The sequence below is a fragment of the Eleutherodactylus coqui genome, chromosome 7 (genome assembly GCF_035609145.1).
Source record: "Eleutherodactylus coqui strain aEleCoq1 chromosome 7, aEleCoq1.hap1, whole genome shotgun sequence".
Classification (NCBI taxonomy): domain Eukaryota; kingdom Metazoa; phylum Chordata; class Amphibia; order Anura; family Eleutherodactylidae; genus Eleutherodactylus; species Eleutherodactylus coqui.
Genome location: NC_089843.1, coordinates 165,733,553 through 165,749,163, shown reverse-complemented (window position 1 = coordinate 165,749,163; position 15,611 = coordinate 165,733,553). Strand labels below are relative to the sequence as shown.

Genomic DNA, 15,611 nt, shown 5'->3' with positions numbered 1-15,611 from the left:
AACACAAAAAAAACAAACCACAATGTGGCTGCTTTCACCCTGAAACCATGCCAAACTTGTACACAGATTATGTGCAGTACCGTACATGGACAAAAGTTGTGACTTGGAAAAAAGGATTTGTCCAAGTTTGCTTCTTCAGCGTTTAAATTTAAAAAATCAGACATCTTAATTATAAGCATTTCATATGGTTTAAAATTTTTAATACATCAAGCTTAGACTGAAATTCAGTATTTATATAGACTTGTCCCTCATTTTTCAAGGCTTATCCAACATGAAGTACAGGGATAGGACTGGGGTTCTTTCTTATGAGAGCCCCCTTCAGACTGAGACATCTGGAAGAAGGATTGTCTGGAGAAGACAAGTTGAGACCTCTGTGAAGTCAGCACCCCATCTTTCAAAAAAGTTAATTTTTTCATAAGTTCTGGATGCACCTTAAAGAGTTCTAGAGTTCCCAATTAATTTTAAAAATAGTTCTAGCGAATTAGGCAAACAAAAAAAACAAATGTATCTCTGGGGTGCTAACTTCCAAAAATGATATTACTAAATCAGTGAGAACTTTGTAAATATGGGTTCTAGAGCTTTGAGCATTAGGAGTTTTCCTCAGAACTTTTGAGGTGCTACCCAGAACTCTTATAAAATCGTGGGATTTCCCTAAAATTTATTTACACATAAACTTTTCGATCCGGCATCTGAAAATCAGCAAGAACGGTGTAAATATGGGTTCTAGAGCTTTGAGCATTAAGAGTTTTCTTCAGAACTCTTGAGGTGCTACCCAGAACTGTTATAAAATTGCAGGATTTCCCCAAAATTTATTTACACATGCTTCAAAAATTTCAGCTGTGTAAAAATTTTTTTTAAGAAATCCCACAATTTTATAACAGTTCTGAAGAAACCTTAATGCTCGAAACTCTAGAACCCATATTTACAATGTTCTCGCTGATTTTTAGATGCCAGATCAAAAAATTTCAGTTATGTGTAAATAAATTTTGGGGGGAAATGCCGCGATTTTATAAGAGTTCTGGGTAGCACCTCAAGAGTTCTGAAAAAAACTCAATGCTCGAAACTCTAGAACCCATACTTACAAAGTTCTCACTGATTTAGTAATATCATTTTTGGAAGTTAGCACTCCAGAGATACATTTGTTGATGTTTGCTTAATTCGCTAGAACTATTTTTAAAATTAATTGGGAACTCTAGAACTCTTTGCGGTGCATCCAGAACTTATGAAAAAATTAACTTTTTTGAAAGATGGGGTGCTGACTTCACAGAGGTCAAGTTGAGCGCTACCATGAGTCCTGTGTCATGCCAACTGTCAAGTATCCTGAGACCATTCGTGTGGGGGGGATATTCATCCACGGGAGTGATGGGCTTACCCACAGTTTCGCCTGAGAACACCCCATGAATAAAGAATGGTATGTAAATAACCTTTAAGAACAACGTCTCCCAACCATCCAGAAGCAATTTGGTGAGGAGCCATGCTTTTTCCAGCATGATTGAGCTGCATGCCAAAAGGCAAAAGCAACCACCAAGTGGCTCAGTGAATACCACATTGACCTTTTGGGCCCAAGGCCAGAAAACTTCCTAGATCTCAATCCCACCGAGAACCAGAGTCTTCAAAAAGCTGGTGGACAGAACATAGAAACTGTGATAAACTCTGGTTAGGCAAAATGGGATCCCAGCAGTAAAGACTGGGCCTAGAGACAGATATCCAGCACACCAAGGCAAGTTGCAAAAGGCTTGAAAAATAAGGCTCAAAACACAGCATTTCATACTTTAGGTTAAAACTCAATATTTGCATTTAGCCTTCAGTATACCATAGAAACACGTGAAAAAAGATCTAAACACACTGAAGCAGCAAGCTGGCGCAAATTTTGTTTTCCAGTCAAAACTTTTGGCCACAACTTAGTCGGCCCCATGTACTTGGCTTATATTGCCATCCACCTCTTCACAGTAAACCGGACAGGTGTGGTGTCGTTTCCTTCAAGAAAGCAGCCATGCATGATGTATTTTTGATATTCGACAACTCCTTTAAGTACCAGTTTTAACCATGGGCTACTCATACCACCAAAGCAATCCTGTTAAATCGTGCTTAACACGTACATCACTGCGCACATCCATATTATATGGCAACGCGGTCACAAAAAGCATATTATGAGGTCCCAATGTTCATCAACAGACATGCATAAACCACAGGGAGCTTTTGATCATTATCACATGTAAGATACAAGTCAGAGTTCTAGGTGGGCAAATCAAGGTGGTGAACCGGACAGTTTTCTGCTCTCCAACCTCTCTCGCACCCACTGGAGTAGAACCCTAAAGCATTGATATAGACCTCTGTGAAGTCAGCACCCCATCTTTCAAAAAAGTTAATTTTTTCATAAGTTCTGGATGCACCCCAAAGAGTTCTAGAGTTCCCAATTTTAAAAATAGTTCGTGAATTAAGCAAAAAAAAAAAAAAAAAAGAAAATGTTTGTATCTCTGGGGTGCTAACTTCCAAAAATCATATTACTAAATCAGTGAGAACTTTGTAAATATGGGTTCTAGAGGTTTGAGCATTAAGAGTTTTCTTCAGAACTCTTGAGGTGCTACCCAGAACTCTTCTAAAATTGTGGGTTTTCCCCAAAAAAAATTTTTCACAACTAAAATTTTTGAATCATGTATAAAAAATTTTTGGGGAAATCTCACGATTTTATAAGAGTTCTTGATAACTCTTAATGCTCAAACCTCTAGAACCCATATTTACAATGTTCTTGCTGATTTTTAGTTGCCGCATTAAGAAATTGCATTTATGTTATAAAATTGTGGGATTTCCCCAAAAATTTACAGAGTTCTGGGTAGCACCTCAAGAGTTCTGAAGAAAACTCCTAATGGTTGAAGCTCTGGAACCCATATTTATAATGTTCTTGCTGATTTTTAGATGCCGGATCAAAAAATTTCAGTTATGTGTAAAAAAATAAATAAATAGGGGAAATCCTGCGATTTTATAAGAGTTCTGGGTAGCATCTCAAGAGTTCGGAAGAAAACTCTTAATGCTTGAAGCTCTAGAACCCATATTTACAAAGTTCTCACTGATTTAGTGATATTTTTGGAAGTTAGCACCCCAGAGATACATTTGTTGATTTTTTGCTTAATTCGCTAGAACCATTTTTAAAATTGGGAACGCTTGAACTGTTTGGGGTGCATCCAGAACTTATGAAAAAATTAACTTTTTTGAAAGATGGGGTGCCGACTTCAGAGGTTTGATATAGGCGATCGTTATTTAGCTTTTCTGAACAGCCGTGCATGTTAGTTTCATGTGTAACAGAACTTCGAGGTTGATCCTTGGAGTTTTGCCACAAATTTTCATACAGAAACAGCTTCAGTCAATGGGGCAAATCTATGAACAGACGTATCGATTCTTAATCCCAAACACAGATTTCAGATGCCACTGTATAGACTGGCTGAGAGAACTCGGGTCCCTTTAAATGCCTCTAACAGCAGGGATCAAACTCCAGTATCTAAATGGTCGTCATCACTAACTATTGTTGCAGCCTGCAAAAATACAACAAATGCAGAAGCTACAGATTGCAGTTTCAAGTTCCCTAATGGGACACGTGAAAGCAGCCTAACGAATACATTTTCTCTCATCTGTGCTGGGAATTCCATTTGGGGAGCAGGAAAGAGGAATCCCCACGGCCAAACAGAACCCCTGGCCGAAAGCTCCAACACACATGTGAATCTGGCCTTTAAGATTTAATATACAAAAATAGTAAAATGTTTGAAGTACAAAGAAAAACCAAAAACATTTGATTTAGTCGCGCAACGTAAAAGCCTGCATGTGGGGGACTGCGCTTTCTGGTTGTCGGTACCATTTTGACGTACATACGATGTTTTGATCGTGTTACACTTTTGAGACTAATAGAAGCTACAACTCCCCACAAAAGGAAAAAAATCCCTCACACAGGCCCATCAGAAGTTATGGTTGTCAGACATTAACAGACAGTGCTGCAGACTGAATATAGGGGCCAAGTAAAGTTTAGTAGTGAAACATTCAAATGGATATTCTGGGACTTTGCTAATTTTCTCTATTGAGGGCTGGCAGATCAATAGATGATTGGGGACCCACTGGCAGATTCCCTATGATCAGCGGATTCCAGGTACCACTGTTGCCATAGTCAGCGGAGGAAGCAGAAAGCACTGACCATAGCACAGCAGCCTAGGCTGGTATTGCAGGCACAGCTTCTGTTGATTGCTTTCAGCTTCCTCCGCTGACCACAGCAGCACCATGAATCAGCTGATAGGTAGGGGATCCCTACGATCCTCTGCTGATGACCTGGTATGAATAGTGAAAGTTAACAAAGCCTTACATACATCCACTTAGGTGCAGAGGGGAAAGATTTTTTTCCTTTGCTTATAGTGCAGCTGGTCGCCAATGGCAACAAAAGTTCTGGAGAATTTTTGTAGCCCCTTTGGCAGCCATCTGGAATGTCCTAGGTAGATGAATTTCATCCTGTGGCCACCCATCACAAACTGTACAAGTCATACAGGCATGGAGAGACCCCAACAAGATATCCACTCATTGATTCAATGCCTGCAAGGCTCCAAGAGTGTATAGGTACTCCTGGTGGGCGAACTTCACATGTATCGAACAGTAATGAACTGATTCATTCAAATATGCTCACTTATTCTGGGTATGACTATAGACATCTACCGTGTTTCATGGAATTCCACCAATTCCTTTTGGATGTAACACTTTAAAGTTCCACAAGTGTATATTGAAAAAAGTGGCAAAGGTTTTTTTTTTCCCCTCTCCTTTTTTTAAATAGCTGGGCATGCTATAACTTAACAAAGGAATCAATACTTACCTCTTCTCCCCCTAGGAAGCAGCTCTGGTTAATCTCCGTCTGTTAGCGCTAGCCAGAAGTCAGGTGATTGCTTCGCCAAACATAGGCCACAATGTCCATTCTGAACTCCTGGCATCATGGTGCCGAGGATGTTGCACACTAATGCCAGGAGGTCTGTGCTTACTATAAACTAGACAAAGTTTGAGGATATTTGTGGGTGGTGGGGATGGAGTGAATAAAGTGGTGCTCAAAGTCTTCACCTCACTTGAAGTTTAAGGATGTCTGGAGTAAAAGGGAAATGCTCCCAGGACTCAAAGAAAAAGGCCCAAGGAATGCTCACTTTCCTTCAGAGGGCATAACCATGATACGCAAGAGGCCCTCTTATTTCACCTTGAAAGGTATGGCTGAGGCAGCTGGTCAGAGAGCTACACCCTCCCATAGAGTTACTATAATCTGTCACACAGACCAGTTTCTGTGCCTCCACGGTTCGCCCCATGTAATAGTCAGCTTGGGGAATTTTGTGGTCTCTGCCTTAACAGGGAGGGGGGGGGGGGGGGGGGGAACAAAAAAAAAAAAAAAAACCACGATGCAACCGTGGTCTCACACCTTGTATTCTAGCACCCCAAATCTAGTTTGTTTGGAGGGAGATGAACTGCAGGAAGGAGAGTCATCTCTTAAAATTCAGGAGACACACATCTACAGAAGTATGTCAGGGGTAGAATGCCTAAAAAGGAATAGCTGATCCTGAAATCATAGCCCGGGTCACCTCTGCTGCTGATCTGACCTGGTGTTGCGTACCTCATTTTTGGCTGGCCAGAAGGGCCTTTAAAGAAAAGAGAAAAAAAGAAAAAAAAAAAAACCCCAGCTGCTCACATGATCAGCACTGGCAAATCAGAGCAGTGCATAGTCCAATACTACCAATGTACTGTAAGGATTAGTCTGACAGCTGAAAGCCAGACCAGGAACTGACAGGTTGTAAGGACAGAACTACGGATACCGCGTGTCCCAGAAAAGGCCCTGTCTTATATCAATTTTACCCCAAGAGAGGCACTGAGTCTCGTTTTCAGGGTAAGTCTTATACTTACCTAGCAGGCTAGGTCCAGGTCCCTCCCTCTTCAAGCGACCCTCAGTTGCCTCCAGTTCCCACCTCCAGGAAGTGATGGCTCTGATTTGCTGAGCAGCACTCAAACCAAATGCAATGGCTGTGATTGGTTCTTTGACCACTGCGCATCCAATCAATGCAGTGCTCGATGAACCAACCACAGCCATCGCGTTGTGGAGGTGGGATGAATTGGCTAAGCCGTGGCATTGTTTGGCCAATTCATAAATTCCTCAAAAAATTAGCCCTAGCTGTGTGGAGGCGGTAGGACTTATTTCAAGCCTCCCAGAAAATCCGGGCAGGTCTTATTTTCAGGGAAATTGGGTAGTATACGCCTACCCCCTGCCATCATGGGACAGAATTGTGTCTTGAAACCAGGGGCAAGAGGGCACTTTAAATCCACGAGTAGTACAAGAGGGTAAAATGCATTTCGTGACAGCAATATTTATTCCCAAGTCGCTAAAAATTTGATTAGTCCATGAAAAGACGGGAGTGACTTAGGCCACCTGCAAACGGGCGGAAATTCCACAGCGGGATTTCCCACGGAATTTACACCCCTGGAAGCTGCCATAGGATTGCGTTAACAAACGCAATCCTATGCAGACGGCCGCGAGAGATCTCACGCAGCATGCTCTAATTCTGTGCGGGGCACGCACAGCCCCGCACAGAAACATCACACCAGCTGCTGGCCCCGCGCCAGCTGCCGGTACATGAAAGATCCGGGGCCGTGGGAGAGGTGAGTGCCCGCGCTGCTCTCTGTAGACGCTCAGGTCGGGTCCCGCTGCGAGAATTCTCGCAGCCGGATCCGACCCGGCCGCCTGCAGGCGGCCTTACTGTCCCACAGCTATTGAAATTCCACCTACACAGCTGTGAAGAGTACTCCATGATGCACTTATTGGTGCACTGTAGAGAGCAGAGTCTGCTGTTTTCTGTGTGCAGTGCATAGAGCACAGTGTAGCAGTCTCATCACACCAACTCAGAGAACCAAGAATTAGAGATCCAGCTGGCAGGGGGGAAAATCTGGTGTAAAATGCCAGATAGATACAAGTCATATTGCCAGATATATAGTGTTACACCTCAGGTACACAGCAGTTTATTCTGAAAGGCCATCTGAAAAGTTAAGTATGCTTTAAGCAAAGAATTTTAAAAGCCTCTTCATCTAAAAATGTATGAGTAAATTAACTACTGGGCGTCAACCACAATGGGGCGAATGTGTATAAAAGCCGACACTGTACAATCAGTGCTGGACTGACGAATCCCTCTGAGAAAAGGAATGGTAACACGAAGTTAATTTAGGACTTCTGGTCACTGGAGTTCACCTCAGTTAATTTCAGTTTCTGTTCCATTTCAGGAGCAGAGGAATGGAAATAAAACTGAAACATTTTTGTTTCCTTATTAGGTTCAGTGGGATTTAATAAAAAAAAAAAAAAAGTTTGTTCTATTATAGTTTTCCTGATGTGGCACTATATAAATAAAAGCATGTTTGTTCATACGTGAAGCTGACCTCTTTGGCCATTTCCTCCTTTGTAATACCGCTAGGACTGGGCGGTGTGGTCTGCGCTCCGTGTCTGCGTGCCATCACAAGCTACAAAGCATTCGGGTGAAGTAGAGGGGAGCAAACGGTTTGTAGTTAGAGAAGATGCTCCAGAATTATTTTAGGGTCTCTTTCACTAGAACACAAACCTTCCTCAAATGTAAATCTTTATCTGTCTCCCTCTGAAGATCGATGTCTAAATGACAAGGTAGATAATTTTAATAAATCTGCTCCAAAAACGCAGAGCGGTCCCATAGTAGCCAACTGACCTTTAAAGATGTTATGCCCCATGAGGAAACTAGCTTGGAGGTGCAAGGTTTATTGGCTGTGTATAAGTGCTGGATTGCATAAAACCTGGGACATTGCTAGAAGCAAAGTCACTAGACTGCAGCCAACTTACTTTGGCCACGTCATGAAGTCAATAATGTTGGAAATGACCAGTGGAACCAGATGAAAGGGCCGACAAACACGCTGGCTCGACACCATCAAATTGGATACCAATATGTGCATCAAGCAGATGAAAGCAGCCGTGCTCGACGGGGAAGCATGGAGAATGATCGCCTATAGTCACTGAGTCGGACACGACTAAATGGATAGATTATGTACATGCAGTGATATGGTATATAATGTATGTGCAGCAGAGCTGTATGTATATAGTGCTTAGACTTGTATGGGAGCACCACACGGCACTGAAGAGGTGGATTTTCAGTGCTGTGTGCGATTTCCAGCAGTGGGCACAGCAGGTAGCAGAGAGCGGGCAAGTATAAAATAAAATACCCGCCGTGTCTCCCTGTCATGTCCCCTAACAGCACTACAACTTTATGGTGCTGGGGGATGCGACAGGTTCCCTTTAACATTAAACATTCAATTGAGAGGGTGATTTGTTGTGCAAGAAGAATGCATGGGGAGGGACCTCCTGTAGTTTGTGATATCCCACAACACAAAGTGAAGTCCCCTCAGGTCAAACACTGCCCCCCTCCAAGTGTTATAACCAGCACTGAAGTAGTCCGTTACTCCTTCAGGTGTTTCACCACCTTTTTGCTTACAGGCCAGCTACACAATCTGGGTCGGGCATCCGCATTTGGATTCTGCAGCAAATACAGCCCACAGCATGCTATGGCAAAGCACGTTTTTTCCTGCACACTCGTGGAAATAAGCTGTGGTTTTCCACGTGGAGGCAGGGGGTGTGTGTGGGGGAAGAGATGGCATGCTCCATTTCAGTGTGGATGCCATTGAAGTTAATGGTACTGTTCCGATCCACAGCCCTTCAACAATGGCATTGCGGATACCTGCTTCATCGCCTAGCGACAGCGAAATTAAAAAAAAAAAAACGCACTGTACTGCGCATGTCCGACAGTTCGCCGCACAGGCCATCTGCAATACAGGGAAAGGTCAGGCATGTGCAGATGCCAGGTGGGCACAGGAAGCTTGAAAATGTCTTTGTAGATTTTCAATTGTAATCAGTCCTTTACATAACAAGAGTTAATAAAAACCCCATTACGTGTTTAGAAATATCCCACATGGTGCCAGTGTGCAACATGACTCGGACAAAGAAATGTTACGGGCACTTAAAGGGGTTGTCTAGGGTTAGAAAACAGCCGCTTTCTTCCAAACAAAGCACCACCCCTTGTCTAAGGGTTGTGTCCGGTATTGCAGCTCAGCTCCCATCCACTTTAACCCCTCTAACAGATACATTAGGAGGTTTTCCAGATATTTCAGGCTTGCAGAGGTCTTGATTTGCCAAGACATGCATCTACGAAGAACTGCCCATTTAGTCTGATTGGAGGTGGAGCACGCTGGTGATTATGCCAGGTGCCCTCCTCCATTCAGTGTGCCATTATGGCTCCTATGTAAGAGCTCAGGAGCGATAATCATTCAGACAGCTAACGGGCGGTTAAGTGCCCAACAGTCATCCCGTGTAAAAGTTCCCCAACTCATCAATCAAGTGGAATAGTGAACATTGAGCCCGCAGGTGCGCTAATAAGTTATGGAATGGGTGTAAGATGCTAACTGCCATTTTCCACAGAAGCCCTATTTCAGTGCTTCGTACGCTGCGCTCGAGACACCCTTTAAATTACTGTATCAAAATAATTTGCGTAAGGGAAGAACCACAATTTGGTTTTTGGAGCACAGATTTATAGTTAGGGTTTCAGGGCACCATGCTGCATTTGCAATGTCTGAGGTACCAAGACAGTGGAAACATCCGACAAGGGTCCCCATCTTGTATATTACACCACTGAAAGTATACAAATAGTTTTAGTGTGGGGCGTATGTAAACGGTGCAAAGTACATCAGGCTATTGGAGGTATGTTTTTGGCAGGAGAAGGGGGTCTGGTGGGAGAGAAGCGGACACAAAGTCCATCATTGTCATTCTTTCGACTATTCATTGTGCTGAATGTAAATGTCATTTTAACTCAATTCTGATTCCCATATTCACATCAGCAGTCAGAATGAAGTAGATGGGGAGAAGGACACACAAGGCAGTCATGTAGATACGTTACAGTCTGCACTAAGTTTTTAAAAATAAAAAACTGAAGTGTTCTGAAATTGCTTCTATGTTGATCTAATTGAAGGAGATGCAGATGCTGGGGAAGCTGCCAGAGTCTGTAGCATTAAGTAAAACCTTGTCACCAAGTCTGCCAAAGCAAGGCTAGGGGAACATGACACCCATCTAGGAAGTCCAGATAAATTGGACCAGAGCAGAACACATACCTTCCTCTGAACCATCACTATAACCATGCAACAGTAGCCAATGGTAAACACAAAGCCATTATACCTCCAAGTTAAACTTTAGCAGAAAACCGTAATCCATGCAGCACTCAAGCGCTTGACAATCCATCAATCCACTTGGTAAAGTACTCTTACCCTACAACATAGCGTATTTCTCTGTCCATTCTCTCGCTAGCCTATTGTACCTAATAAATTAAACATACAACTTTTTGGAAGCAGATGGTTAAAAGCAAGCTGCTCAAGTGTATTCATACATCCCAGAAGGGCAGGATTCAAGAAAGGATTTACCAAATATATATATAAAACAAAAACACATAGAAATGGATCACCCCAAAACTAAGTTACATCATCATCCACTACATGGCTTTCCTGCAGCTACAGGTCATTGAAAGCGTACTTACTTTTCCCTATCTGTTTTGTAGATCCGTGCAATCTCTGGCACTAGGGGGTCATCTGGGTTTGGGTCACATAACAGTGAACAAATTGACAAAAGAACTGAAAAGAAAGAGAAAATGGTCAAAATTAGTGAAAAAAGCCAAATATGCTTATTTGAAACAACCCTATGTAGAGGGTATGTTGGGGATTCAAGCACTTGGGATACCCGCTGATCTGGACAAGGGACTAAAGTTCTTTTAGATTTGCTCCTGGGCAGCGTTGCTACTAGTAGTCCGCTGTGCAGGAGAGTGCAACACAACCTTATTAGCACTTAACCAGAAGATAGAAGAAAGGCCACGGAGCTGTTACAGTAAGGCTGGCGACATCCCTGCAGTAAGGATGCGAGCCCCAGTCTAACAGCAGGTCTCCCAACCTTAACTCTAAGCGTCACAGGGATCTATGGTGCTCCAAGTTCCTGTCAGGCTGAGGTACACGTCCTTATGAACGCGAAAACTTAGCCGACATACAGTGTCACCAGCCTTAAAAAAGTAGGGGATATAGCACTGGGATTCAGACCACTGATCAGTAGGTGATCGTACATAAAGCTAGGATATCCTATGATGGGAAAACCCCCTTCAACCACAAACGACTGTTCAAAGCAAAAAAGTTTAGGACCTTATAATTTAGTTGCCTTTATACGTTCCCCTTCTATAAGGCTTTCCCAACAGATAGATATCTCCAGGGTATACCATCACCTTCTCATCAGCGCTGTACTCTCCACCACTCTTGGAGCTGCCACAGAAATACTCATGCACTTTCACATTTTTAACTGTGGTGCTCCTGCTCATCCATGTGGATACAGATTAACGAAGTGATGGAAAATTTTATGACTATGCCACCACTTCTTAAGGTCCCAAAAAGTACAGTCAAGAGCAGCATGTTGAAAGCTTGCTTATACAGACCAAAAAAGTGACATTTAGTATTTTGAGAATTTAGCATTCTGCTTATCCATGAAAAATGTGAAATACTGCAGTTTTGGAGAAATTATATATATATATATATATATATATATATATATATATATATATATATATATATATTAGTCACTCTAGTTTCATAATCCCCTCACTACATTGTAAGCCATCTCTGACGTGGAGAGGGTGGAGTTCAGATTCATTAAGCAATTCGTATAAATTTAGCTAAAAAAAGTTATAAAAGTGAGGGATTCATTTTACAGTCCTGTTCGCAGCGCTGCCAGTCTATCAAGTGGGCAGTCCCCAACGCTCAGCATCAAAGGGCAATGTCAGACTTGCTAGACAGTACATCACCTGTTGACAGTGAGCACCGCCCACTTGACAGCCCATTAGGTTTAGACATCGCCGATTTGCTGCAGGTTTTGTTGCAGAGCTGCAGCAGATTTCACCCTTTCAATTGAATGGATGGAATCTGCATCAAAATCCACAGCAAATCAGTAGTGTGCAAACATACCCTTATGGCACGGGGAATCATACGGGCGATCCATAATAGTCAGTGGGTGCGTGGCTGCAGGGCTGTGTAACAAGCCCTGCTGGCTTTACAGTTATTAAGACGACCTGCCATGCTGTGAAGTGCTAGCTTGACATAAACCACACATTTCATAACAATGGGTAGACTTACCCTTAGAAATAGTTAAAGCTGGGGACCACTGTGATCTGAGTATGTCAAGACAAATGCTGCCATTGCTGTTAATATTTGGATGGTAGATTCTTGTTGTAAACGCAACCTATTAAGAGAAGAAAGGCAAACATTTAAAACCAAGTTACATTTAGAAGGTAGCTGACTAATACAAAGCTTGTGGTAGCTCTTTCCTTGTGGGTCAGTTACATGATCTGTTATAAGTAAAATCTTCACCATCCATATGAATGGGGTTGTGTTGGCAGCAAACACATTGACTTCTACAAGCGTTATTTAGGTGAATGGAACGGCTGCAGAAATATCCGCAACAAATCAGTTATGTGTAAATATACCATATTAGTCTATAGACACTTCAGTCACGTTCTTTAACTGCACTTCAAGACAGTAAAGCAAATGCAGTACAGAAAGCAAATGCATTCTCCAATATGGCAGCCCACATGGACAATTAACAAAGAATAGATGCAAGTGGTAAAACTAAATAATTAATACATTGGTTAAGGTGCTTTCACATCGGCGTTGGGGATTCTGCTTTCCTGCTCCGTTCAGGGTAATCCGGCGGCCAAACGGTTCCATCTGTAGACAGAACTGAACAGCGCCAGGCGGACTGCACTGACTAATGGGGTGTGCTTGCTTTTGGACGGAAGAAAAGGGGCTGTATGCAGGGCTTTTCCTTTGTTTTCAGCTGGACCTGCAACAAATTCTGTCCAGAGATGCCGACGCAGATGTGAAAGCAACCTTAGAAAAATAAGTGTTTTCAGTACTTTATGAAGCAGAAGATAATGATATATCGGCTTTCAGGCCCCGTTCACAAGGGTGTTTCTGTGGCACAGTTTCCATGCCATTGTAACTTCACAGGTCTGAACTCCAGGAGGAGGAGGGTGCGATTGTGTTTTCTCTGGCTGCAGAATCGGTGTTGGAAAATCCGTATGCAGAGAGTATTTGCTAAAGTGTTTTTCCAGGTGTCTTTGAAGCTCTAGTATAAAAGCTAGCAGGCACCTGCAGTACTTTTGGCATGTAGCATTTTGATAAACGCCATACCCCCAGAACGCTGTGTATGTAGACCGTTTTAAGTTTTACTAGAGGGGGTGGGGGGCACTTAACAGCGTGGATGGACTTTGTAAAGCGCATCAACCTTAGTGTTACTGCAACACAGTGTGTTTGTACTTTTTGCATGTAAATCTGCATTAGAAGATGTGCAGTATATCTGGCACATGTGAAGTTAGACTTAGAGCACCTGCACGCAGTAGAGCTGGATTCCCCATTCGGAATCCGGCTCTGGCAGCAGCGGCGTCCTCGCATACCTACTCCGCAGCAGTCTTTTCTATAATGTGGATGACCCGGCTGCTTGCCATCGCACATGCACAGTTTAGATTTCGCTTTTAAATTTTTTTTCCCCCCCGGGCTGTCGCTAGGCGATGACTGAGAATCTGCAATTTGTGCCCAAAAGTCCATTGCAGACTGCCTCCATTGACTTCAATGGAAGCAGTCCGTGCAGAGCTTTATGAAAATGGAGCATGCTGCGATTTCTCCTCCACGAGCAGAAATTACAACGGATTTCTGCTCGTGTGCAGGAAGCAGCGGATCTCCATAGGAAGTGACCGGCGGTATTTTCTGCATAGATACCAACTGCAGATTCCACAGCAAATATCCACCTGTGTGCAGGAGGCCTTAGGTCAGTATTACCAATTATGCCACCTAGATTTGCAACAAGAGCCATAATACAGCATCAAGCTCCATATATTTAAAGCAAAACAAGGTATAAACAGCATAGAGCTGCAATACAGTCCTTCACCTGCTACATGAACAACAATGAAAGTGTCCAAGTTCTGGACAGTCCGCTAAATAGCACTTAAAGGCGTTTTGCCATGACTTGGACTGCTTCACAACCACTATGTCCTTTCTGGTTGCTGTAAGTCAATCACTGGCTATAGGTCACTGCTGTGGCTAGTGATTGGCTGCAGCAGTCACAGGTCCTGGCCATCTATCAGAAAGGACCCAGTGCTTGTGAAGCAATTTTACATAGTGGGAAACCCACTTGAAAAAGGGAACATGTCATCCAATAAACTAAGTTATGGTGCTGCAAGAAGCCAGACTGCTTTCCAGTTTGCTGTGGGTGCATTCTTCCATAGACTGGTATGGGTGGGTGAAAGCAAGACAATCCAAAAAGTGAATGAGAACGACTGACCGATCGCCATTTAAACTGAACGAGCCAATTATTATATTTAATCCTGCTTAAGATGGATGAATGAAAAATGAACAAGCATTCGTCGCTCCTGCGTTTAACCTGAACGATTGTTCACTTTCGCTCGTTTGAATGATAACCGCTCCATGTAAGAAGGCCTTCGGCTGTAATGAGTCCGCCCACCAACTTTATTACAGTGAGCACTGTAATAAAGTGAACGGATCCATAGCTTCATCTAAACGGCTGTGTATTCTGTCAGCAGGCTACCTATATATCATAACCTGATCAGCTGCAGGTCCTGCCTACCAAACGCCTCATCGGCCAACTGTTCCGGGTGTTTAGGGAGTGGTAGCAGAGTAAGCCCTGCTGTGGGGAGAACCAGAAATACTGGGCAGTTGCACAGATAGCAAGCCGATGATGAAGCACATGAGCAAGCTTGTGAGTATGGTAATTTACATTATGAAACGTTACATTTTTGACCAGTATAGTTTAACATTCATAAGGCTGAAGTGTCATCAGGGATCCTGTGTCCCAGGAGAACAGGGACAATGCCGGACAAACGTGTGACTGAACTTGGATCACTTTATAAAGGGCTACTCGTGATCATATTTAAAAATTAATTCACTATGTAGCAACCCCCCCCCCCCCCCCCATATGTATACAAGTGAGCTAGTGTTACCCTTGGCTATTTTTTTTCCTGAAACCCCTGGCCTGTTTCTCAGATGGTCATGTGATCTCAGTTCTGACTGGCAAAGATTTACTTGGGGTTGTGTATTCAGTTTCCAGTCAATTTCTCAGTCTATGTGATGCTATTGCAAGGATCCTACTACAGAAACTGCCTAGAGGAGGACATGGGCACGCCTATCACAGTTACTGATGATCACACAGCTCCTGTCAGTTATAATAGAGGAAATCACAGCTTGGGGATTATTCTCATTCATCCCCAAAAGTATTCAACTCCTGTACAAGATAGGCTTTATGGATTCTGGGAGTATGTTTCTATATCCTTGCCCTGCTTTATATATGTCTACAAAAGTGCTGTTAAAGGGGCCGGGCCACTTAACAATAAACCCTTGCTCAGCCTAACTTTCGGCTGGGTGTCAGGTGTCTACCCTTGATGTTTGAGATGTTTATACCATTACCACAGTTTATCTATTGGGGCTTACAATCAAAATATAGCGATAAAAACTGCATT

The 15,611-nt window shown here is 43.0% G+C and overlaps 1 protein-coding gene across 2 annotated transcripts in view; it reads right to left on the bottom strand.

Moving 5' to 3' along the window:
- UBE2D3 (ubiquitin conjugating enzyme E2 D3) overlaps positions 1-15,611 on the bottom strand; it is a 46,917-nt gene that overhangs the window by 1,714 nt on the left and 29,592 nt on the right. Inside the window, exons 5-7 of one of the 2 annotated variants that reach the window (XM_066573958.1) lie at positions 12,217-12,322; positions 10,587-10,680; positions 10,321-10,370 (exon numbers count right to left, since the gene is read on the bottom strand). In XM_066573958.1, coding sequence (XP_066430055.1) covers positions 10,322-10,370; positions 10,587-10,680; positions 12,217-12,322 — 249 coding nt within the window. In that variant the 3' untranslated portion in view covers position 10,321. The remainder of the gene's footprint in view (positions 1-10,320; positions 10,371-10,586; positions 10,681-12,216; positions 12,323-15,611) is intronic. The other variant, XM_066573959.1, reaches the window with a different exon arrangement.